The 23,764-nt window shown below is 43.5% G+C and overlaps 1 protein-coding gene across 4 annotated transcripts in view; it reads left to right on the top strand.

Annotated features, from left to right (window-relative positions):
- RGS6 (regulator of G protein signaling 6) overlaps positions 1-23,764 on the top strand; it is a 257,356-nt gene that overhangs the window by 198,072 nt on the left and 35,520 nt on the right. For all 4 annotated transcript variants that reach the window (XM_059849629.1, XM_059849626.1, XM_059849627.1 and 1 more), the window contains 5 exons: positions 405-503; positions 1,539-1,600; positions 5,992-6,102; positions 9,424-9,549; positions 17,278-17,464. In XM_059849629.1, the coding sequence (XP_059705612.1) occupies positions 405-503; positions 1,539-1,600; positions 5,992-6,102; positions 9,424-9,549; positions 17,278-17,464 (585 nt within the window). The remainder of the gene's footprint in view (positions 1-404; positions 504-1,538; positions 1,601-5,991; positions 6,103-9,423; positions 9,550-17,277; positions 17,465-23,764) is intronic.

Raw genomic sequence — 23,764 nt, 5'->3', positions numbered from 1 at the left:
TATGTAGTTTTACATCAAGAAATTAAATCAAGTGAAAGACAGCAGCATAGAATTAGGTTCTAGTATTTTATTTTACCACTTGGTTCACCCCAGTGACAGCTCCCAGTGTTCATCCTGCAAGTGTTAGTGCACACAGCCTTCAGAACTCCTAAAAATTATCTGTATTTAAACATTTAAAACAAACTCTCCTCTTAACACACCTACAGGCTTTCCAAGTGCAGGCATCAGCAAGAATGGTCTGATCTGTAAATTTTGCTCGAGGCTGAATAATTACTTACCTGTGTGGATATAAACAGTAGGAAATTGCTGGCTTGTTACCTTACTGCTTTGCATACTGCACTGTTCCTCATTGCGTAACAGAAGAATGCTGTAATCCCTTTGGTTTGTTCCTTGGTTCCTCACAGTCAGTTTATGGGGTTACAGAGGAGTCTCAGCCCCAAAGCCCCGTACACCTGCCCTCCCAACCGGTGCGCAAAACAACAAAAGAGGATTTCCGGAAGCAGGTAAGTAGGTGGCTGTATGGCAGCTCTTCTGAGAACTGCTCCCAGAAAAAAAGCTTAGAAACTTACTGAGATACCAGCAAAACCAATTGTATGCTTTACCTGTCCTTGATCCTCACATACTTATCATTGATTCTCACTTATGTAAAGCATTAGTAAGTATTCATTGAGCAGTGCGGTTGTATGGTGGTACGTATTATGAGTAACACTGACCTTTGAAACTACTTTTGTTGTCTGTGGACCAGACACAGACAATAAGGCAATAATTCCAGTTCACTGAGGATGTCTGAAAAGTGGACAGTGACAAAAGCCAGTGTAGCTGGGCACAAGCTGGGGATGAGTGGTGAGGAAAGGCAACGTTCAGTGCATGACTGTTAGACTGTACAATCAGAGCTTTTAGGAAACTAGGAAAAAGTGATTTGACAGTCATGCCAAGGAATGACCAGCTAACTCACACATCCTTGCACTGGCACGAAGAGCTCTCCTCAAAATTACTTTGCTGCAATAAGCAGCCCTTACTGAAAGACAAACAGGAGTCACAAGATCAGCATTTTACTAATGCAGCTTTGAACAAGTTTCTTAGGCAACCAGTTTTTGAGTGGTCTTCTGAACTAAGTCTGCATGTTACATTTCTTGAGCTTTTTTATCATAGGCTGAAGAACTGGTTCATAGCAAAATTAAAGTGTGCTGTAAAATGTTACTGGTCTTGCAAGTCAGTAAGAGGAATGGGAGAGCACAGTGTGTTTGTAAAAAGGAGATCATATTGTACCCTGAGTAGTCTAGGAACCTTGGCCCCAAATATGTGTCTTTTCTACTTGCAGTTATGTCTTCTGAAGTTTCCCCTAGGGCTTTGCCTTTGGCAATGAAGCCTGCTATTGGAAGCAGTTAGTAAGCTTCTGATACCTAGGGAAAGGTCCCATTTCCTTCTGAGTTACTTTCAAGCTATTTGGAAAGAGAAATCAATAGTGTGTGGGGATACTGTCAGTGCATGCTGCAGAACTCATAAATTGTTAATGTCCTTGTCATCTCTCTCCTCAGATAACTTTTCTGAACATGCAGATAGAGAGACACTGTTTAAAGATGTCCAAAGTAGCAGAAAGGTGAGTGTCCCCATTTTGATGATTTCCTATTGTTTCCTCATCTCCAGTTTGACATTTCTAGAAACAGAGCAGGCAGCAAAGTGCAAAGGCTTGACCCCCTTTCGGTGCATCAATCCTTTCCCCTCCTTGACCAGCTGTGCTGTCTGGCTGCTGACAACTCTGTACTCACTCTTCTGCCTCTGAGCAAAAATAGGTGGGAAATGAGGACCTGTAATACTGCAAAAGAAGAAAAGAAGCATTCACAAAAGAAAAAACCCTTGTGTGACTTGTTTCCCACCCCTTCACTACCCTGTGGTTTATTTTTAGAAAAGTCATTCCTGTCTCCATTTGAAAATACCCATTTTTTCCCCTTTTTGGCTGCACTCTCAATGCTTATCTCTTGTTAGTCTTGCACAGCTCTGGGGAAGGAGCTGTGTTTGCATTTGTTGCACATGGTGTTCACATCTCTGTTCCTGCTGGGGTTGTAGGACCAGTTCCTGCTCCCACTTACATGTATATGAAACCCTTAGAGAAGTACTGGGGTTGTACCTGGACTACTCAAGCTAGTGTTTCAAGGAGTGGATTTCTAAGAAGCAAATCAAGGCACAATTTGACTTGCAGAATATTTCGTTTTGGTAGAAAAGTATGAATAGGTGAAGAACAAGCTCAAATTTAATTGAGTATGGCAGCTCATTTACTTAGGTACTTGTAAGTTGTGCACATTTGCAGAGTAGCCACTGAGATGAAGGAAGGGATAGCCATGCTCTTCAGTGATATCACTTTTAAAGCAAAACTGTTGAATATGAAGGATAGGATAAGGGCCGGTTCCTTCTAGAGAAATAATAGAGGAGTTTTTATTTCAGCAAAGCAAAATGAGAATACCCCATGAAATGTACTTTGCAGTGCCTGCACCTGTAGTTAGCATGCATGTACTAAACCAGGTAAATTAAATGGTGAGAGGCCAAATGTAAGTTCTTATTGCTCATCAAGTTTAGCAATTAAAATGAAAATGTATCCAATTAAAGAGAAAATATTCAGAGGCTCCCTGAAATCCTGCATGCAATACATTGTATGATTAAAATAAGCCCATTTATATTTATGTTTTGGGCTTTTGGATCTTTTCAATTAAGATCATGTACTTTAAAAACAAAAAAGTTATTGTACTGAATTTATTTATAATTACCTTAATATACTGAGACAGTAATAATTGTCCTGATTTGAAAGGGGTTTCTTTTTTTTTTTTAATTGCTCTCAAGTTGGAGAAGAAAATGTTGCTATCAAAACCTGTGCAAAATAATAACCAGGAGAAAAGCAAATAAAATGAGAACAGTCAAATTGCAGAATGACAGAATAAGCTGAGTTGGAGGGGACCCACCAGGATCATCAAGTCCAACCCCTGGCCCTGCACAGGAGAGAGAGCCCCAAGAATCGGACCATGTGCCTGAAAGCATTGACCAAATATTTCTTGAACTCTGCAGGATTAGTGCCAGGACTGCTTCCCTGGAGAGGCTGTTCCAGAGCCCAGACACCCTCTGGGTGAAGAACCTTATATTTCTAAATAATTAATAATAATTATAAAGAATGAAAATCATGGTTGTGATCTTTATTTCTTGTGAGGAGGTGTGTGGTCATGTGATGACTTTGAATATTGATTTGAATATTGTCAATATTGATTTGAGAGTCCCAGGACTTGATGTGGAGAATGGTGGGAAGTGCAGCCTGGATGTGGAGCATTGCAGAGCAGGTAGGAGGGAAGCAGAGGAGCTGATGGGTCCAATGGCTTTGCAGGGGTAAGGACTGGTGACGAGGAATGAACATGGATGACCTGACTTGCACAATTGCCTGAAAAAAAACCCTGTGCAGCCTTGAAAGCACCATGAAAACACTGATTACAAGCACTAGGAACAAATTTCCTGTGTAAGGAGATGCTGTTATTATCAAGTCAGTTTTCAGGCTGGATCCTGCTCTTGGGACAGTTTAGGTGACAATGTGGCTGATCAGGGTACAGGAGATGACTTCTTGGCATCAGCAGTCAAGCCTGACAGTGGCACCACCTGCCAATTTTTCAGTATAGCACAAAGGCACTTTCAGAGAGGATGAGGGAAGTAACTAGGAGCAAATAAACCAGGAAGCACTAGGGCAAACAAGTTATAGGAATAAGATATAGTTTCAGTAGATCAATTGTATTTATTTTACATTAATTCACACTATTCTTGGGATAGCCTTTGTCTGTCAGTAGAGGAAGGCTCTCCAAAGGATATCTCCAGCTTCTGTGAGATAAATGCTTGCTGCTAAAGATTTTCTTCCCTTCCTCCCTGTTCTGCTTCCAGGAGTAGATCTGTACCAACTGTGGGAACAGGCACCCCTCAGCTGCTCCACATACCTTGGAAAGTGTCTTTCTTCCACATCCTTTCTCCCCATCTGGGACCTGTGCACTGTCAGTTTTAACCACTGAGCCTTGAGAACTGTTGAGCAAAACTATCAATATATTCTACCTATTGTTTTCCCTGACTGCATTGTGCAGTGTTAGCACAATTTCGTTAGACACGGTATCACCGAAATGGCTGGGGAAAAATGTGCAGCTTCCTACCAGAAGCAATCTCAGTTCCCTAGATGAAAATCTGTACTGTACTTCCAGCTTCTCATCAAAGTTCCTGAGAAGGCTCAGCAGGCCCCCTTGATTGAGAGACAGTTGGGTTCTCAAGGCAATCTCCGCACCCTTCAGTCAACTGTTCCTACCACCTCTTCTACCGGGTATTCAGTTTATCACCCAAAAGGCCAGGTTTGCATTTTGACAAAAATGCTTTTCCTTAGGAGTCCCCTGCCTCTAGCCTCCTTTAGACAATGAGGCAATGATTCTGCTGCTGCCATTATACTGAATCAGCAAAATGTGCTTAGAAATTCCCCCTTGTTTCACTTTTGTTTTTTCCCCCTTTCCTTTCTGCTAGTACTTGTACTAGCACCTCTGATGCCTTCTTATTATTTTATTAGGAGCAATTCAGGTTTCACAGCAGATATCTCCTGATTGATCCTTTTTTGGCTTTCTTTTCTTTTTTAACCAACCCTGTCTTTCATTGATGTCTAAGGGACTGCTGCTGCTCTGTGAAATTGGACGCTGCTCCCTCCTCCAACCCTTGACCCACAGCAGTCATGAAATGTAATTAATGAAATGAGATGAGACAGCCCCGAGTGCCCTAAGGGGCAATGGGAACCTGCTGTGGTTACAAAAGTGTATGATTTTAATGCCTCATGATAAGAGCTAGGACAAACAAAAAGAAATAATTATTATAGAGCAGTTCAGGGAAACTTTCTGCCTTTTATGACCCTTTGTTTTGCAGGGTTTTTTCATTTGTCTGCCTTTTTGAGATGTGAAGGACCAGAGGTAAAGTTTAGCATGGACAATCACAGTGCAAGTACATTGGTTGTTCAGTATGATGAGCCATAATTAACTTAGTTAATTACTTGGCAGACATAGGCAAAAAATAAAGTGCCTTAGAGTATTTCCAGTATAGACTAGAAGAAATGTCTTTTGATTTATTTCATATTTGCTGTCTTTCTTTTGTAAAAATGTGCCCCTAGCCCCAACTCCAGTGAAATTCCTGAATCATTTATGCTAGCAGACACAGTCCTTTCCTGAGAAAGCTCTTTGAATCTTATCCTAGTGAGGATTAGAGACTATGTGCCTTAACTGACTCACCATGAAGCAAGCCAGTGTAAAGGCCAGGGGCTTTTCCAACATGCATATTATTTACTATTCTCTAAGTTAATTATTACTGTTGAAGTGTTTTACAATAGTGCTGTTAGAATAAATACTATACCAACATACCTAAAAAATTTATCTATAGGCAGGCAAAGCTTTGATGTTTAGGACTATGATCCTCCAAAGATATGAGCATATTCTTAGCTGCAGCCCATGACCCTGTTTAGGTGAGTTTCTCATAGTGCATAAATTTATGTGGGTGCAAAAGTTTGCAAAAATTAAAAGGATGAGAGGCAATAGTAACATGCAGCAAATGAACAGGATGACATATACTTCATATTCTTCCCATGGTTCTCTGGGGGAAGTCCTGCCATAGCAATCCAGTTGTTGCCTTATCACGTTTTTTGGGGGCATCTCAACAGAGACAAGCTGGAGGAAAATGCTGCTCTTGATGAAAATACTGCAGTGAGCTGGTGGGACTTTGCAGAGATATCCTTGCATGCATCATCCCTGGGAAAAGGGTCTCCTGTGATTGCTGAGAAACTGACTAATCCCTATAAATGAAAAGAACCACACACAAAAACAAAACAAAAAACCACCACTGAAAAAAACCCCAACAGGATAAAAAGAAAAGCTGTACTTTTCTGACATGTGACTAAGCATTCAAACCCTTTCTTATTCTTTTTTTTCCCTTTTTTTTTTTCCCTGCCAGTTTAATAGCCTACACAGAGCAGTATGTGGAATATGACCCCTTTATAACTCCTGCTGAGCCTTCCAATCCCTGGATAAGTGATGATGCAGCACTGTGGGACATTGAAATGAGGTAAAAATTAATTGGTAATTTTAACTAATGTGAGAGTTGTCTTGCTATTTCGTTTGTATGCTCTTCACACTGCCCTGTTTGGAAAGGAAGTTGTATGTCTGTACTGCAAGACTCAAGAACATAGCTAAAGTTTATTACTGGTATCTGTGAATTCTTCAGCCCTTCCATATGGCTTGATGTATGGGACTCTGTAAGTCAGGTAATGGATGTTCTCATACCTGTTGAGCACATGCACAGTCTCAGGTCTAGGAGTCTAAAGCTGTAGGATACTGCTAAGACAAACTTGTTTCAGCACATCTCATTTGACCCTTGGGAGCCTGCTCTTCCCAGCTGCAATGCTCCAGCCCTGCTCATGTCATGGAATCCCATGAAAGATGCTGCTGGAAAAATGGGATGAGTTTTGAGTGGTGGCCATTGCTGCTGTGCAGTGAGTTTTGCACAGGAGCCAGAAGAATGTAGCTCACGTGTGATGTGTGAGACTTGGCAGGTCAGAATTGTAATGGGTTGCTAGAGTGAGTTTGGGCCTCACCTGTTGGTGAACAAGCTGGCTTGGCTCTGTTATGGTGTGTCAAATAGATGGAAAGAGGGAGGAGTGCCTGGAGGATACTCAATGCCTTGCACCTCAGACAGTTTCTCAACACACCCCCCCCCCAAAAAAAAAAAACAAAAAAACACACAAACAACAGAACAAACAAGCAGAACACTGCAACAGAGATCATGTTTTACCCACGTGATGCTGGTGCAAGGGAAGTCTGGCCTGTGTCTGTGTCTCTTGCCCTCACAGGCTATCCGCAATCCTCGCAAAGGGGCTCGAATTGCCCTGCCTGCCGCTATGCCTAACAGCTCCCACAGCAAATTTGAATGGAACTCTCATGCCCCATATTACCTTCACTACTCAGTCACATCCTGTGGCCAACAGCTGCAAGGGCTCAGCAGCTTCTCCAGTCTTTAGTTGCTGCCATTTGGCACCAAATCTGAACTTGGAGTTCACTTTAGCAAATCTTTGATAAGAAAATGCCAAATCTAATCCTGTGTGTTCTTGAATAATAATTTAGAGATGTTATTGGCCTAAGAAGACTGATTCATAGGGAATTAGTGTTCCAGGAAAAGGACAAGATTTTTCCCCATTTAAAAACCAAGTAGTTTGGGATGTGAAAGTTGTTTTCATCTGCTTCTCTGGTAGTCACAGAAATCCATTATTTTCCTAACCTCTGCCCCCTTCACATAATTTTAGTATTTGTTATTTTTTTCTTAGCTAGTTTCTCTCATTTTCTCTATCCTCCCTAGTAGGACTAGTACCAGATACAGCCCTTGCAAAATACTGCTCTGTAGAAGCCCTCACCCACAAGGTAATCCAGGCATCCATTATTTCTGCATCTGTTGACGTAGCTGCAAATCCCAGAAAAGCTGTTTGTGTCCCTGAAGAATACAATTAACCTGATGTCACAGCCTTATAGGAATTTAAAATAAATGCTTGGTTTCTGCTATGATTTCAGAGTTATGGAAGGTGATTTTCCTGCAGATGAAAAAGAGAAAGCTGTAGTGTGGGGAGATGGAAAAACAAACAGCTATGTATTTCCATTTTATTCTCTATTGTAAAAAAATTAACTGCATCTGCATCTAGTTGCAACTTGCATGAATAATTAAATGATCCCCAAGATCCCCTTGTGTTGCCTGCAAAGCTGTTTCCTCAGTTAGGAGGGCAGAGCCCTTGTGCAGGAAAACAAAGAGCCTCTGACTGCCAGTGGCAAGGCTGGCTGCTGAGTATGGGCAGCCCCGTGCCACTAGAGTTCATCCTCCATGGCAGTCAGGACTCAGGAAATGCCATGAAAAGCATTCTGTTTTAGACAGCACTTTGGCCTTTTTTTTTTTGTGTGTGTGTGTGCCAGAACATTGTGTAGCTGCAAGAAGAGCAGGTACAGATTCTGGATTCAGCAGGAAATTCCCTGAGCTTAGATTGTGCATGGCTGTGCACAAGCACGGCTTTTGTGTCCCATGGCCAGGCTGGTTCATGTAACAGGTCGGCTGGATCTGCACCTCTGTCTGCAGCACTGCTGGCTCCTGAGGGAGCGCAGGAGGAACCATCCCAAGTGTGCTGCTCCTCGAGTGAGGACATGCCTATCAATTTTGCTTAGCCTTTACACCAAGAGAAAATGAAAGCAGGCATTTTATTTACCCCTTTGGCTTATTTGTCTTCAGCACAGATCGCCACTGTCCCCTAAGGCTCCATGATTAGGAATCGCTGTGGACATGACAAGACACATAGTTTAATAGATATGTACTGTTAACAATGGCTCTGCTGTCACCAATGTGAGCAGCTGAGCTGTGTTCTAATGGTTGTCTCATAGTATGACGCCATCACACCAGAAGCTTTCAAACACTTTGTGAGCCCAGATTACGCTCTGATGCAGGCTGTCTCATAGGATCCTCGTTGTGATTCCCAGGCACCACCTCTGCCCATAGGCATCTCTGCAACATGTCTGGCTATTCAAACAACAGCTTATGTAAGTTGGGCTGTGTTAAGAAATAATTAAGGAGCAAGGTTGCTGGTGATTTTGGGTGCCTCTGCATCTCAGTATCCCAGCTGAGATACAAAATAAAAGTCTGATTATCATGGAGAGTAGGAGGAAGATGCTTTTTAGTCTTCTGAGACTTAGGCATGAAAAAATCAGAGGCACTAAAAAATGAAAGACCACAAACTAGTAATCATTTTAGATACTTTGCCTGCACTGCTTCTTTGTGAACTGCTTTTATAATGCAAATGTGGATCTGAAAATCTGAAGCCAGTTCCAAGTGACCAGGCAGTACTGTGTGGGACACAAGGAAATGCTCTGGAGCTCACCAGTGACCCAGCAAACATTGCTGGGAAATTTCTGCCATGATGCGTAAGAAATCCTAAGGTGTACTTGAGGAAATATGCAAGAAGTGCATAATTGTGTGGTATTAATATAAATGGTATATCCATTTAGGCATGGTATGCTGTTCTTCCAAATGAAACCTACCAGAAATTGCTCTGAAAATCTATATCAGTCACATTCTCTCTTATTTCACCATGTATATAGCACCCAAATAGCATCCTTTAATGATTAAAATGATGTAATGATTTAAAGTCCTCCAGTTGCTTTAATGATGATCCTGGTCTTTATAGGTTGTTTTTTTTTTTGTTATTTGCTAAACTGTATTTCTGTAAAATCTTGAGGGGAAAAAAACCATCTCATCTAATAATCTTCCTCCCTTCACTTAGCAGAAACAGCAGCAGCTGCTCGGACAGCAGGCAGAGATGAACATTCCATCTGTTTTTCTCCTTCTCTCTCCAAACAGCAAAGAACCTAGTCAGCAGCGTGTGAAAAGATGGGGTTTTTCCATGGATGAAGTGCTGAAGGACCCAGTAGGACGAGACCAGTTCCTTCGTTTCCTGGAATCAGAATTCAGCTCAGAAAACCTCAGGTGAAACCTTTTCTGACTTGACTAAATGAATGAGCCTGATCCTACTCTCTTGCGTAGGTGAAATGCAATGTTTGGTGTGTCTTGAACTGCTAAAAACACCCATTTGAATAAAGATGAGTATGGCAGGGTTTGGCCCATAGCGCTGCTACAGATGCCTATACTAGACCTATGTGAGTAATCTCAGAAGCAGTGTTTAGCAGAGCCAGTGTTGTCAGGTGTCTTCTGCATGCAAGGGCTTGCAGACTTGCATGATGTGATGAGATGCAGCACATCACTCCTGAGCCCCCTAACAATGCATAGGATTCACATGTGTCTGTGTGGCAAGGCTTGTGGGAGGGAAACAGTATGGACATCATGTGGCTAAGAACTTTGCAGTTCTTAGTTGCAGTCAGGTTTGCCACAACTACTTTTAATTTTGGCATGTGCTAACTATCCAACAGCTTGTCTCACCTTAACAGGACTCTGTGTGGGGATTCTGAGTATCTAACTTCTCAAGTTGTGAAGAAGTCAAAACTTCTATTATGAAACATTATGTAGATGTGCACATGATCCTACATCAGGCTGAGAGCCAGTAAATCCCGCTTTTTAACTGAATAACACTACAGAGGTGCTGTTGTGTTGTTGTGGTTGTATGTCAGCACAAGGATGGGTAAAGGGATAGGTTCTTGTGGGGTTTTTTTGGGGGGCAGTCATGTTCCGGAAGGCTGAGTGAGCATTTGCAGGGAAGGCCAGAGAAGTTTGCAGATTCACTGACAGAACTGTGCCTGCTCTTGGGCTAGGGAAATCTGCTGTCAGTGATCACACAGTCAGTCTGGCTTTAGCCTTTGGTCATAGTGAGAAGGCTTAATGTTCTCTTTTTACAGCAGATGAGAACCTGACTGCACAGCCCTTTTTAGTTATGGTTTTTTCATTCTATTTCATTTAGAAAATAAAATGCATTACTAAACCATGTGAACAATTGTCACTGTAGTGTAGTTGGCTAGCCTTCAAGATCTGAAAGAGGAATTCCCCAGAAAGGGATTTTTAATGAAATTGGAACTTACCATCCTATTTATCAGGTTTCCCTGTCCAAGGAGAAGTACAGAAAGCACGCCAGCAGCAAAACAATGAAAACTCAATGCACTTTATTGTTTTGAAAAATCTGAAAGATAACCTGTAAGAAAACAAGGGAGTGTTACTAATTACACAAATGAGCATGAAATTTTATTGCTAAACAGGTACTGAACTTGCATATGCTTACTGCAGTTATGTACAGCAGCACTCATTTGCAATTAAATTATAGTGATGAAGCAAAATTAATATACTGTATTAAAATACTCTTCAAATTAGTGCTCTGAAATTAATCAGGAGTTGTGCTAATGAAATCCAGCAGGTTTTATGACTAGCTTCTGTCCCCCATGTTCATCCTACTCAAACAAATGGAGAAAGTTTGATTATGAGGAGGCAAACTTGTACCTTCCTTGGTCAGTCGGAGCTGCTCCCCCTGCTGATGCACATTCTCTTTGATTTTGAGACGTAGTGAAGGGAGGTGGCAAAATCAGTGGGCTGGCATAGGCAGGTTAAATCCTGCCTTCTTTGTGGAAGACGTTGGCATCATTCTTGGTATGGGAACTTTGCTATCATTCTAATGGTATCATAATGATGGTATTGGCTTGCATGGTATTATTATCTCATATTGGATACATTGGCAACGCTGCTTAAAGCTTTAAATAAAAGGATGCAAAGGCAGAAATATTAATGAAAAAAACTGGAATAGAGTGAATTATTAGCAGTGATGCTAGAGAGAAGAAGGGTTCAGGTGAGGCAGAGAAAGCTCCTTAATTCTCATTAGGAGTATGTACCATATAAAAAAACAACTGCTAGATGCCTACACATGCAAAGCAAAATCTAAGTTACACTCAACAGCAAAGTTGGGATCTGCCTCATCTAAGCCAACAGCTCAGAAGCACATGCTTTCTTTATATGAAGTATCCTTTTAGAGAGAGAGAAGAGAAGCTGAAGAGGAGTCAGTGAATCGCCTGAGAAGGATTTGTTTCAGCTTTAAGTGGAAACAAAACTGAAAGCACCTAAATTACACTAGAAAGCACCCATCTCTTGTTATCATGAACCTGGAGAGACTGATTCAAATGAGTGCATGGCAGACAACTACAGTAAAATGACACACATCCCACCCAAACCCAGGGAAGGTGAAAGAAGTTTTCTGAGAGCACAGCACTTAGCACCTTGCTAGAAAAGTAACATTCAGATTAATAAAAGTTAATCTTCTCTGAACTCCTCCCAGTAACTACTCAGACATCTTGGAACTGTTGCAGCAGGGATGTATTATCTCTTGGAAGTTCCAGTAGGATCTTGGGAGTATCTTTAGGATTAACACTGGCTAGAACCCTATAAACTGTTGAATTTAAGGCAGATAATATGTTGAATTTAAGGCAGATCTAATAAATTGATTGCTGGAAAACCTAGAAATTCATGGTAGCACTAGAAAAATTTTGTGAAGTGTGTGCTTGAGAATGCCTTAAAATGAATGTAATTCAGTAATACAGCAAGGGTACCAAATTCAGCTCTCATACCTTGTGGTTCGAGTCCCAAATCACAGGGCTGATGGTGGTGGGGTGTTTCCGTCTCTTCCTAGCTGAGAAAAATTGGTCCCAGTGAGGGTCTTGGGTGAGGCACTACTAGAGATAGCAGCAGACTAGGCTCAATGACCTCCCAGATCACCTTCCGTCTGTGTTCTAATAAACCTGCAGGATCTTGTCCACCAGTCTCCTGGGCTCGGCTGAGCCCTGTAACTTACTTATTTATTGGCTGTCCATTATTTATGTGGGAGCAGGAAAGCCAGTCGGTTGGACATGTTTCTCTCTGTTTTTATTTTAACTCTTTTCCTTGCTCTGCTTTCTTTCTTCTCTGTGTTGTTATCTTTCATCTACAATTTGTTTTGATTTGGGTGTTTTTTGAAGTACCCAAAATATAGCTGACAAAACGCCAAATTTAAAACTAAATAAATAAGAAAGGATAAGAAAAGAAAGGGCATCAGAGTTATTATACATTTTTTATGACCTGGGAACCTTCTGAGACATCTTGAGATTGCTGAGATGTTCATTTAGCTGGTGGATTGAATTTTTCTTCCCCCCTAACTTTTAAGAGTGTCAGCTGGAAACAGCAAAGTGGGAATATGGGACATGGGAATTTCACCCGAAGGGAAAGGAGGCTGCACACCTGTTTATAGACCTCAGTGGGAAACACATGACACTTTGTGGGAATGCACTGTGGAGCTGGCAATGCATGGATGCAGGTGTCCTGGGCCTTATTGCTTGTGAGCGTATGTTGAACATGGAGATTGCGGGAAAGAAGTTTTATTTGCAGAAAGCGTTTATAGCTTACAAGACTCCTAATGCTTGAAACTTGTTGCCAGGTCCTCCCCGCCCCCTCCCAGTTCTCATCAGGAAAGGAGAAGTTCAGGCAGTGAGGAGAGCTCATATATGCAGTAAACAACACACCAAGCCGCCCCAAAGCTTCGTGTTCCCTGAATAAAGAACGTTCCGAGGCAGTGCCAGCGCCGGAGGGCTAAGCGGGGTGCGGGGCAGTGCCGGGATGGGGCCGGCAGTGCCGGAATGGTGCGGGGCAGCGCCGGGATGGGGCCAGCAGTGCCGGAATGGTGCGGGGCAGTGCCGGGATGGGGCCGGCAGTGCCGGAATGGTGCGGGGCAGCGCCGGGATGGGGCCGGCAGTGCCGGAATGGTGCGGGGCAGTGCCGGGATGGGGCCGGCAGTGCCGGAATGGTGCGGGGCCGTGCCGGGATGGGCCGTGCCGGGATGGGCCGGGCGGTGCGGGGCAGCGCCGGCAGGCGGCGCCGTCGCCCCGCGCTGCGCGGGCCCCTCAGCGGGCCCGGGCAGGGCCGCACGGCGGGCACTGCGCACGGCCGGCGGGCGCTGCCCCGCGGCAGCGACAAAAGGGCTTTCCTGCCCACAGCACTGAAAGGACTTGCAGCAGAAGGAGGGACTTGCACCGTGGACGCCGGCGCGCACCGCGGGGGAGAGGAGGGAAGTGGAGTGGAGTGGGAGGCCTTCAAGACGCTTGCCCCGTCCCCACCGACACTGCGATCTCCTTGGCAGCTTTGCAGCACCTGCCTGCCCCCAGCTTGCTCACCAAAGACAGATTTTTGTTGGTCTTGGCCATGCCAAGCTCACCACGCCAAGGATCTGACCATTAAACAACAGAAATATGTGAATACTGCCCCTGTCTGAACTGCATTTTGATTTTTATCAATTGCTTTCATTAGTTTCCTGGCTGAGATGTTCAAAGTTAGTTCTTGGTGAATGGTTAGAGATGTGAGACCGCAGGGGCATGCAATACTGGCATGGAACTACTGAGGCAAGGAGAGAAGTGTGCTAGGATTCCGACCTCAGATAGTCACTTGATGAATTCACTGTCAATCTAGGGGAATTGCGTACACCCCCAAGATGGGGATACAACACTGCCCTTATCTTGACTGTTGTTTCTGGAGTCATCCATATTTTGCCTCCTGATCAGGATTTAACACTAATTCTTGTTCTACAGTGTACCTCACAAGCAGCCACTCCCCCACTACTCACCCTGTCCTTCCTCAGCAGCCTTTTCACTGGGGGACATCTTTGAACAGCAGTGACCAAGCACTGCTGCAGTGCCCTGCAGGGAGGCAGAGCGCACATGCTGAGGCCAGGAGCTCTCTGTGCCTTGGGGGAGCTGTGGAGGATAAATGCCATTGTGGGATATCTTCTGCAAGTGACAGCAGTTTAATTACAAGCTGGATGAGGCTGAAATGGTTTTTGCCACTGACAACACTTTGGGACACCATTTTATCAGCCTTCTCCAGCCCTTACATGCTGTTTTATAAAGGACAAAGAACCTGTGATCAATGCTGCTGTTCCCTCTGTGCAGACAGTCCCTGTGCCAGTCCAGCTCTGCTTAAAGGGCACCTGTGGAGAGGACACACAAGGACATCTCCCTTCCCCCCTGTCCTGTGCAAAGGTGTCTGCTGGAAATCTGTCTCCTACAGAAAGAGAGGAGGCAATGCAGGATTTTCACCTGACTCCTTGTGAACTTGGGGCTGGGCTTGTGCTTCAGAAATTGCAGGAGTGATTCAGGGAGTGCATTTGCACTTTATAATTGAGCAGAATTTCCAGCACAGTCATTGTATGTCAGCTCCTTTCCTAAGCAGAAATACCTGATCCTCTCTTGTAAATGCTATAAATCCCATAGGAAACCCTGCTTATGCCCTGGCTTCAGGTTGATTCCTCATGGCAAAGAATTTGCTTTGGAGTTGAAGCTGTGGGGCTGGGTACCCCTCTTTGATGTTACTTGACTTTCAGATGCCAGCTATAGTGAATAGCTTTGAAATTTTTACCAAGACAAAACTCCCCTTTGCCTTGAAGAGGACATCCAGCCTTGGGCATGAATTCACAATTGCTTGCAGTAAAAAGAGCTTGTTCTTGTTACTGTCAGGTTGGTCTGGTTGGTTGGTTTTCAGATTGAGCCAAATGGTTATTAAAATGGATGGTGCTCCTGTTCTGGCAAGCTGTCACTTCACAGCGTTCCCAGTTCTCTCACAAGCACCGTTTCCCAGCCCGCCTCCCCGGCTCCAGGGGCAGAAGATAAGCCAGAAGAAAAGGTTCTCTCTAGCCAAATGTTTGTCTGAAGTGTCCCAGCTACTCTGGAATGATTAGCATCTTTTCTCCCTATGCCTTTTCTGCATTCACATGTTCCTGTTACATCTGAAATTGAATGATAAAGTATTTTCAAATAACGGAAGCTACATATGGCATCAGATTACTGTGCTGTGGGTGCCACCCTTTACTCTCTGCATGCATGTGATAAATGGGGGTGTCACTGCTCAAATGACAAGGCAGGATATCAGGTGCACTTAAACTCTCAAAGATGGAAAAGGACCAACCATACACACTCCTCCACTAACCCCAGATACTCTATTTCAGTTCATAAAATCAAATGTCACCATGTTAGAACCACAAGTATGTGACTCTAAAGGTACTGATGTAGTGTTGGAGTGTACCCCAGTCTGTTTAACTGAGCCTGTCAAGGAAATGGAAAAACCATAGGAAGGAATATTGTCAAGTGGTTTGGGTGAGTCAGGGCTGATGGTCGGGAAGAAGCAGCAGACAGGCAAGGAGGATTTAGCCTGGACTTGCATGTAGTGTGGATGTCATTTTTCCCCCAAATTGACTGTTTGCCTCTTTTGCAGGTAGGATACCAGGCTAAATGGGGTAGCAGCCTCATTTGTTTGCAATAACACCACTGATTCCAGGGTGTTTAGGTACTGTCTGCAGCCATTAAGGAAGGTAGAGTCAGGAACAGCACAGGCTTCACCAGGCTGTTGTCTCCTCCATCCACCCTCACTGCCATCAGGATTTTTGTTTGGGACAGACTCTATCTTCCTCCTTCCGCCATGGAGGAATATTTGCCTTAGTGGCACCACGCTGAAACCACTGAATCATTTGGGGTGAGAAATCAGGACTTCAGTTAAAGTTTAACTGGTTTATACAGAAGACACAGGATTTTCCAAGTTGTGCAGCTCTTGCAGATGCCCTGAACAAGCAGTGACCCAGACAATCCCTGTCCCGTCTGCACAGTCTGCCCAGCAGAGAGAGTGCATAAGAACAGTGCAGGGCAGGGACAGCCAAGGTGAACCCTGCCCTCCTTGTCACCCTGGACAATGGGCACCTTTGCCAGGGGCTAGGAAAGAGCTGGCTGTTGCAGGTGGCTGCAAAGGTGCCTTCAGTACCTGTTTGCCCCATAGCACTCAGTGGAGCACTATTGTGCTTGCTCAACCAGGTTGCAGGGCCCAGATACTCAGGGCAGATAACCTTCAGGAATACCTTCTTGCTGGAAGATACAGTTGACCAAAACAAAAGGCTACTGGGCACCATGAATCTTCTGAATTGATCACCTGAAAGAGCATATCTCTTTCAGCAATAAATAAAACTAGCACAACCAACAAAATGTCTTTTCTTTTTCCTAGGATAAAAGACAAAAGACATACATGTCACTCTTGCAAAATATTCTGTGGTCTTTGTTTTCACAGATCAAGATATGGATTATGTCCTTAGTCATCAAGGGGATTATCTTCTCATTGTTTATGAACTTTAGTCTGTAAGCATAGCCTAGTCATGAAAGCACCCCTGTAAAACAGGAGTATGGCATGACAAGAGTCATCTTTTCTCATGGCATCCGTCTGAATGCTGGCCAGTTTACAAGCAAAAAAAAAAAAATCTCTAAGTGGCATTGCTACAACTTCACACTGGAAATGATATGAATGTTAAGTTTGTTCTTCATTTTACATCCCCTGTGGATGACCAATCCTGCAGGCAGGAATGACCAGCACATTGCAGTGGGGCTGTGGGAGGCAGAGCCTGCTCCTCTCCTCCAGCTGCATAGCTCTGGAGGTTTCCTGTTTGCCTACCTAGTCTGACACTTCTGCAGGGGCAGTTTGAATAAGAATGTATCACTTCTTAAAGTCAGTGTTCTGATCTTAGCCAAAGTAATAAGGGGTTGATGTAAAGTACATCACGCCTTCCCTTTGAAATCATGCTAACATGGAGAGTCTTCTGTGAGTTCTAATAGATGCAGGATGAGGTTCTATGTCTGTTTTAGGATTATGCCTAGGCTTATTCTGAAAATCTTACCTAGATTTCTATCTTTTTCTCTTTTCCACCCTTTTCATTTTTGCCTAGTACAGGTTTTGGTTGGCTGTCCAAGATCTCAAGAAACGACCTTTACAGGATGTGACCACGAGAGTGGAAGAAATCTGGCAAGAGTTTCTAGCTCCTGGGGCCCAAAGTGCTATTAACCTGGATTCCCACAGCTATGAGAAAACAAGCCAAAATGTCAAAGACCCAGGGAGATATACATATGAAGATGCACAGGTTAGTTTTTGGTTTTATGGAACTACTGCTAATGAAACTCTCAGTTTTAATATGATATTCTGCTATCACATTGTCACTGCTCACTTGTAAGAAAAAGGAGATGCACAGTTTGAAGTGACTTTGAGGATATCTATTCAAGCTGAGTAAATGATATTTCCATTGAATCTATCTGTTATAACAGGCTAAAGCTCCTCTGGGAACAAATGTTCCAAAATTTACAAGTCTGCAAGGTGGAGCCATGTCTCAGAGAAAGCACAGATGAAAAAGTGCTATACAGTTCAGCTTGTCCGTCTGTGCTACCTGTCACCAAAGTCTGGCATATTTACAGAATGGCCAATGTCATATCAAAACCCTGGCTAATACACTTTTTTCTATATTTTATTTTTTTATACCTAATTATATCCCCCTGCCAAACCCCAAATGCAGCAGCTCCCTCCAACACAGCTAGAAATTTGTCCCCCAGACAACACCTTAGAGTAATGATAGGACAGTAGGCAATGCAGTGAGCTTAATCCTTCCCTCCTAAGGCACTAGATTTATCAGGGAAATTTTTAGAGATAAACTGTACATGGAAAATGCCTTGAGGAAAACAGATAATTTGAGGAAAAGCTGCTATAAGCAAGGGTAAAGCTGCATAACCTTCTGGAAAGTGAAAATATAATTTTCTAATTTTTAAAAAAGAAAAATGAAGAAGGGATCATTTGGTGAATATTACGAGGGACACAATTAAAATATATCCTCCTCATAATCATTTTTATCACAAGATGTAGTAAAACCAACAGCAAATGAAAAGAATTCCTGGGTTTGGGGATTTTTTTTAATTGGCATTCAAAGGCAATTCTTCAAAATGCTCCACTAACAAAATACTTTCATCTCAGGGGAAGTGTTGTGGACCACTTATACAAGGTTAGGCAATGAATTTTTCAAACCAGCATCAAATACTCTATTTTCCTGAATGCAGTCTTGCTCCTTGGGGCCAGCATAGTAGGAATGTACATGAAGTTTCAAGGCAGTCCCCTGTGAATATCAGGCAACTTAAATGCCCTTTCTAAAGCTGAGAGATGCAGGAGTGTGAAGACTTTCTGGATAAGATGTATTCTTTGCTTGGCAGTTGTAGTAAAAAAGAACTGCATGCATCACCTGAAAAAAATGATGATGGCAAAATGCAGGCTAAAGTAGATAGGTGAGTAATGGGGGAATTGATTAAATTGATAAGTAGAAGTACTAAGAATAAGATGAATGTTTAGATGATGAGTATTTGATTAGAAGAAGACACAGAGGATTTAGCCTTGAACTGATCAGTTCACAATGTAATTGTCATTCAAAGGAGAGTTGATACAATCAAGCTGGAACCCTGGCAGTTAGACTGCAGTTTTAGCTCCTTGGGTTAATTTTATTTCAGTGGATTTTTACACTGACAGATCTCTTCAATTCATCTGTTGTGGTTCGTGGACACAGAAATATGAGGCAAAGGTAGACTTTCAAGGGCCAGCTATGGTTATCTTGGAGATTGAATCTATTGAATCCTCAAGAGAGGATAGCACAATGTGGAAGGTGAACCCAGTTACCTTCTTGAGCAGTGGGCTTCTGGTAGCTCTCTAAAGGCCAAGCTAGCTGTTTGTGACTGCTTGGCTGGATAGCTGAGAAGGCGTTCTGACATAAGCGGGAAGAAGCAGGACATGGCTGAAGGGTGTAGTGCCCTGGTACAGTTTTTACTGGCTCATCCTGGAGAAGGGACATTTTTGTTTGCACATCCACTTCATGGGGGCCAATACAGATTGCCCCAGGGTGCTGTAAATCTCCCAGGACCTGCTGTGGTGTTTCTCACAAGTCAGCCCTGCCACCACAGAGGCTCTCGTCCATGAATCTGCAGCAGCTGCCTTATCTCAGCACCCTGGCACCAGGAGTCCATGAGAGCTCCCACACAACCCACATTCCTAGGGACTCAACCAGATACAACTAATCAAAACATGCTCTGTGGGAGGGGAAAATACAAGTGTTGTCCTGTCCTGAGTAGTTTTAGCACAAAGAGGAAAACAACTGAAATGTCCTTGTAAGTAAAGAACAACAAAAAATTTAGTTTACTCAACAGCACATTCTTTGAATGCCTGCAGGTCTGAGCCACTAGGAGGAAGGAAGAGTGTTGGCTGATCTAAGAAAATTAGTTCGATACTCCTGCAGTGGGAGAATAGGAGAAAATGATGTGGCACTCTAGTCGTGACTTGAGAGATCCACAAAATGCCAATTCTGTATAAAAAGCACTGGAAATGGACACATTGCTGTACTTGGGAAGGGCAAGGTGTAGCAGAGCACATTCAGACCAGCAAATGCTTTATAATAGGAAGTTGAAAGCAAAGCATCATTTGTTATCGGGTGCTTAACAGTCTACATTGATGTGCTTCTTTGCACACCCTTGGCTCCCCGCCCCAAAGAGCTCTCCCAGATGCTGCTCAACCATCTGGTAAGGCAACTAGCCTGGATAAAAACACGGGAAAAAGAGGCTTTTGGCAAACATTCCTCTCACTTCAAGCCTCTTTGTCCCCAGGCCAGACATGGTCTGAAAGCAAATGGGTCCTCTGTTTAAGAAGATCTCAGCTCCAAATCGCAGTCGCCAAAGCGCTCCTAATCCAAATCTGAATTTGGTGTGCATTTCTTATTTCAGACAAACCTCTCTCTGAGATGGATTCCTGTTCCACAGAAGCAAGTGTTGTGCCATTTCCCCATCTCAGCTTAAGATACATGCCATGCTGTGTCCCTCAGTGCTGCTGCACTCCACAGTCCTGCGCTGCTGGGCTTGCATAGAGCTGCCCCTCCTGCTGTGGCTCCCGCAGGTGCCATCGCCTGCCCCGAGCCTGGCTCAAGCTGTGCCAGCACATCTCAGCTCTGAGCAGAGTATGCTGTGCTGGCTCAGCCTGCACTCACCTCCCCAGCTCTCCAGTTTGTTGGTGTGTCTGTCCTTGAGCAGCCCAGCGCTGCTCCTAGCTCTGTCCTCATCATCAGCTCTGCAGCTATCTTGGTCCACAGCACCTTCTGTCATTTTAGTCCTGGGTCCCTCCAGAGGGCAGCCTACCAATTTAGCTGATTATTTTCTGCTCTTAAACAACTGTCCTCTGAGTAAAATATTATGATTATCAAACCATTTTTACTGGGGAGCAAAGCAACTTTTAATACAAGGGGCATCGTCAGGAAAGGTCAGTTCAATTAAACAGTGAAGTACTTAGCAGGATGTAAGCTCCCACAGGAGTTATCAGCATCATTGAACAACCAATGTGGGGCCCTGCAATATGAAGCAGGCACCACCAGCTCTGGAAAGTAAATAGGTTTGGGTCCATCTGAATGGCCTCTTTTGGCTAATGAAGCTGCTGACAGCCAAAGTAATTCATCTTTACATGGGAATACGGAGCTGTGAGTGTGTCAATTATGGCTTATCTGTACGTGCTATGAGTTTTTTAACCATTCTTCCCCTACTCCCATCAAGCATCTCTTTGTCTCCCCTGAAATGTCTTTCTGCCTTCAGAAAATCTTTAATCCCTTTCTCTGTCCCTTGGTGTTGGGAGCTAGTATCACCAGGATGCATTGTGTTTCCTCACAGTAATGTTTGTAGGGTCATTTAGTCTACATTTTCTGGTAGACTTCAGAGCTAGGTATACCAGAGTCAGGTAAGCCACACAGTTGTCTTTGGAATTCCTTTCCTGTTTTCTTTATTTTTATTCTTTAATAAATAAAATAGAGTTTTAGATTGACATTCCTTTACCTGAACTAACCAGCTGTTGTTTCTATGAAGATAATTCAGGGAAATTCAGTTCTAATCCAGGCTCTGTTAGGAATTTTAACTGTTCTTTTCAGATCCTTGGCTAATTCCAGAGCAGATTTAGACCATAATGCTGAATTCCAGGCAGCTCAAACCAGAAATGTACCTGTCCCAGATTTGAAACATAGAATAATTTGGGACAGAAGGCACCTTTAAAGTTCATCTAGTCTAGCTCCCCTGAAATGAGCAGGGTAGATTTTCAACTAGATCAGGTTTCTCAGAGCCCTGTTCAACTTGACCTTGAATGTTTCCAGGGATAGGTAATCCACCACCTCTCTGAACAATCTTGGCCAGGGTTTCATTATCTACATTGTACAAACTTTCTTCCTTAAATCTAATCTTGAGATTTGAGCCCAGCTCATGCTCTCAGCTGCCTCATGTGTAGTTCAGTTTGTTCTGGACTGTGACAGAGATAACAAGTCCTTGCAGGATTCATCAGTGGTCAGTCATCAGTTCGCATTCTGGTTGTATCAGGAAGCTCAAGGTGCTGAGAGAATTTGACAGGATCCTGTTGAATTCAAAACCAAACTCCCAAGTTTAAGTAAGGATCTATTGGAAGTGAAATGTTATTTTTTACCATGAAGAGAAAATGAGGGAGGACTTCTCCTAAGTTTGTGTTTTCAAGTATGCACAGGATGTGAAAGTCCTGGTGTCTATTCAGTGGGCATAGAGAATTCCTTTTGTAGGTCTGGAGCAAAATCATAGCATGGAAGGAAGATGTGAAAATAATCATTCGTTGTGTGTCTGTATCATCTTTCATGTAAGAACTTGGAGAAGCATTATTCCTATTTTCTTAAAGTTTTGTCCATTCACCTGAGTTACGTGCATGGATGTAAAGGACGATGACTAAGGATTGGTTAGCAGTGCAGGCAGCCAGCAAGGGGACATGGGGCAGACCAAGGTGCTCTGCCTCTAAGAGGGGACCAAGCCCACCTGAACCAGTGCTGCTCAGGGACATTGAGCCTGTGCTGTGGGGAAAGCGCTGCTACATGTCATCAGTATTTACACGTGAATGGTGTGCCCAGGGTCCTGGGGGCCTTTGACAGCCTGCACCTTCCTGTGGAGGTTAGGGACTGCACAAGGACTTGACCTTTATTCCCTTCTCCTTCTTTGGCTCTTATTCTGTGGGACTGGAGGAAAAAATCCTTCCTTTCACTGCACTCAGGTTCTCTTCCTTGTCTTTGGGTTGTGGTGACTGCAGAAAACACAGAGTCTCACTGTTGTGTGTTTATTACAATTAGAAGCAAAAGTGCAAGCTCCTACCCTCATAGATTTCACAAAACAACCTACAATGGAATCTAAAATCAAGAGCCCCACAAATACAGCCAGAAGAGTAGTTAGGTGTCTGGAGCAAAAATAGAAAGTGATGGTAGAGGCTCACGCTGCTGTGCTTGGTGCTGTGCAAAGCAGGAAACAAAAGACTTGAAGCAGAGGTTTACCTAGGAGCCAGATACTCTGTGTTGTTATTTTCCTGTTTTGCTTTGTTGGGAGTTTTGTTTTTTTTTTTTTTAATGTACATATGCACCACACATCAGAAAGTACTTCTTTTATCTTCTGCCTTCCATTTTAATTTGTAGTTTAGCAGTCATGTTATATGAAAAACATCTACCATCCAGCCTTTGTCTTGCTGTTCTCTTTCTGTCTCTGAAGGTATCAGGGATCAAACTACTGTCTAAGCTAATGTCCTTCTGTCACACACAAGCAGAAAAAGGGCCAGGAAAAAGTCACAAGTGACCCCTCTCCTTGCAGACACAGTGACAGAAGGCAACAGATCTCTTCAAATGAAAGATCATGGGAATGGGGTAACAAGAACAGTCAGCATATTCCCACAGGACAATAGTCTGCCTGTTATTCAGAGTGCTGATCCTGCCAAGCTGTCTAAAACTACATGCATGAGTATTAACAGTGCCTCGGTGCCAGACATTTCATACCTCCAAAAAATACCTTTCGATGGATTACACGGGAAAGTCTCTAGCTTGCTCAAAAATTGAATTCAGCACTCAAACTCAGGGATTCTTGTGTCAGTAGTGTGCACTGTGCTTCCTGAAAGCAAGAAACAACTGCATGTCAGATCCAGAGCAAGAGAATTTCCTCTTCATGTGAAGGTGAGGAAGCTGCTGATTCTGTTTCTTTTCTCCCAGATAGGGAGTGAAAGGGCTTGCAAGTGCCTCCTTTCATCTGATCAAGAAGCCAGAGCTCCAGGAGTCCACTTCTCATGGACTTTGGGGTTATGGTCTCTTCCTGCTAAACCCATGCACTGCAGGAACACTGTGGTCTTTAATTTTTTTAAGGGCTTGTTACCTTTTTGAGTGTTCACACTCCTAATTAAAAATTTAAGAAAAAATCCCTGTAAAGATCTATCAGCAATGCATTTCATATCTCTGCTCAGCCCACAGCAGGTATGAATGTGGGCTGACAGCCTGCAGGTGTCAAGGTGTTGACCAAAAGGATAAGTAGTTACACCTCACAGCTGTACCACAGCATGCACA

Source organism: Haemorhous mexicanus, chromosome 6 (genome assembly GCF_027477595.1).
Source record: "Haemorhous mexicanus isolate bHaeMex1 chromosome 6, bHaeMex1.pri, whole genome shotgun sequence".
In the NCBI taxonomy this organism is placed as follows: Eukaryota; Metazoa; Chordata; class Aves; order Passeriformes; family Fringillidae; genus Haemorhous; species Haemorhous mexicanus.
This window is presented reverse-complemented; position numbering and strand designations above follow the sequence as displayed.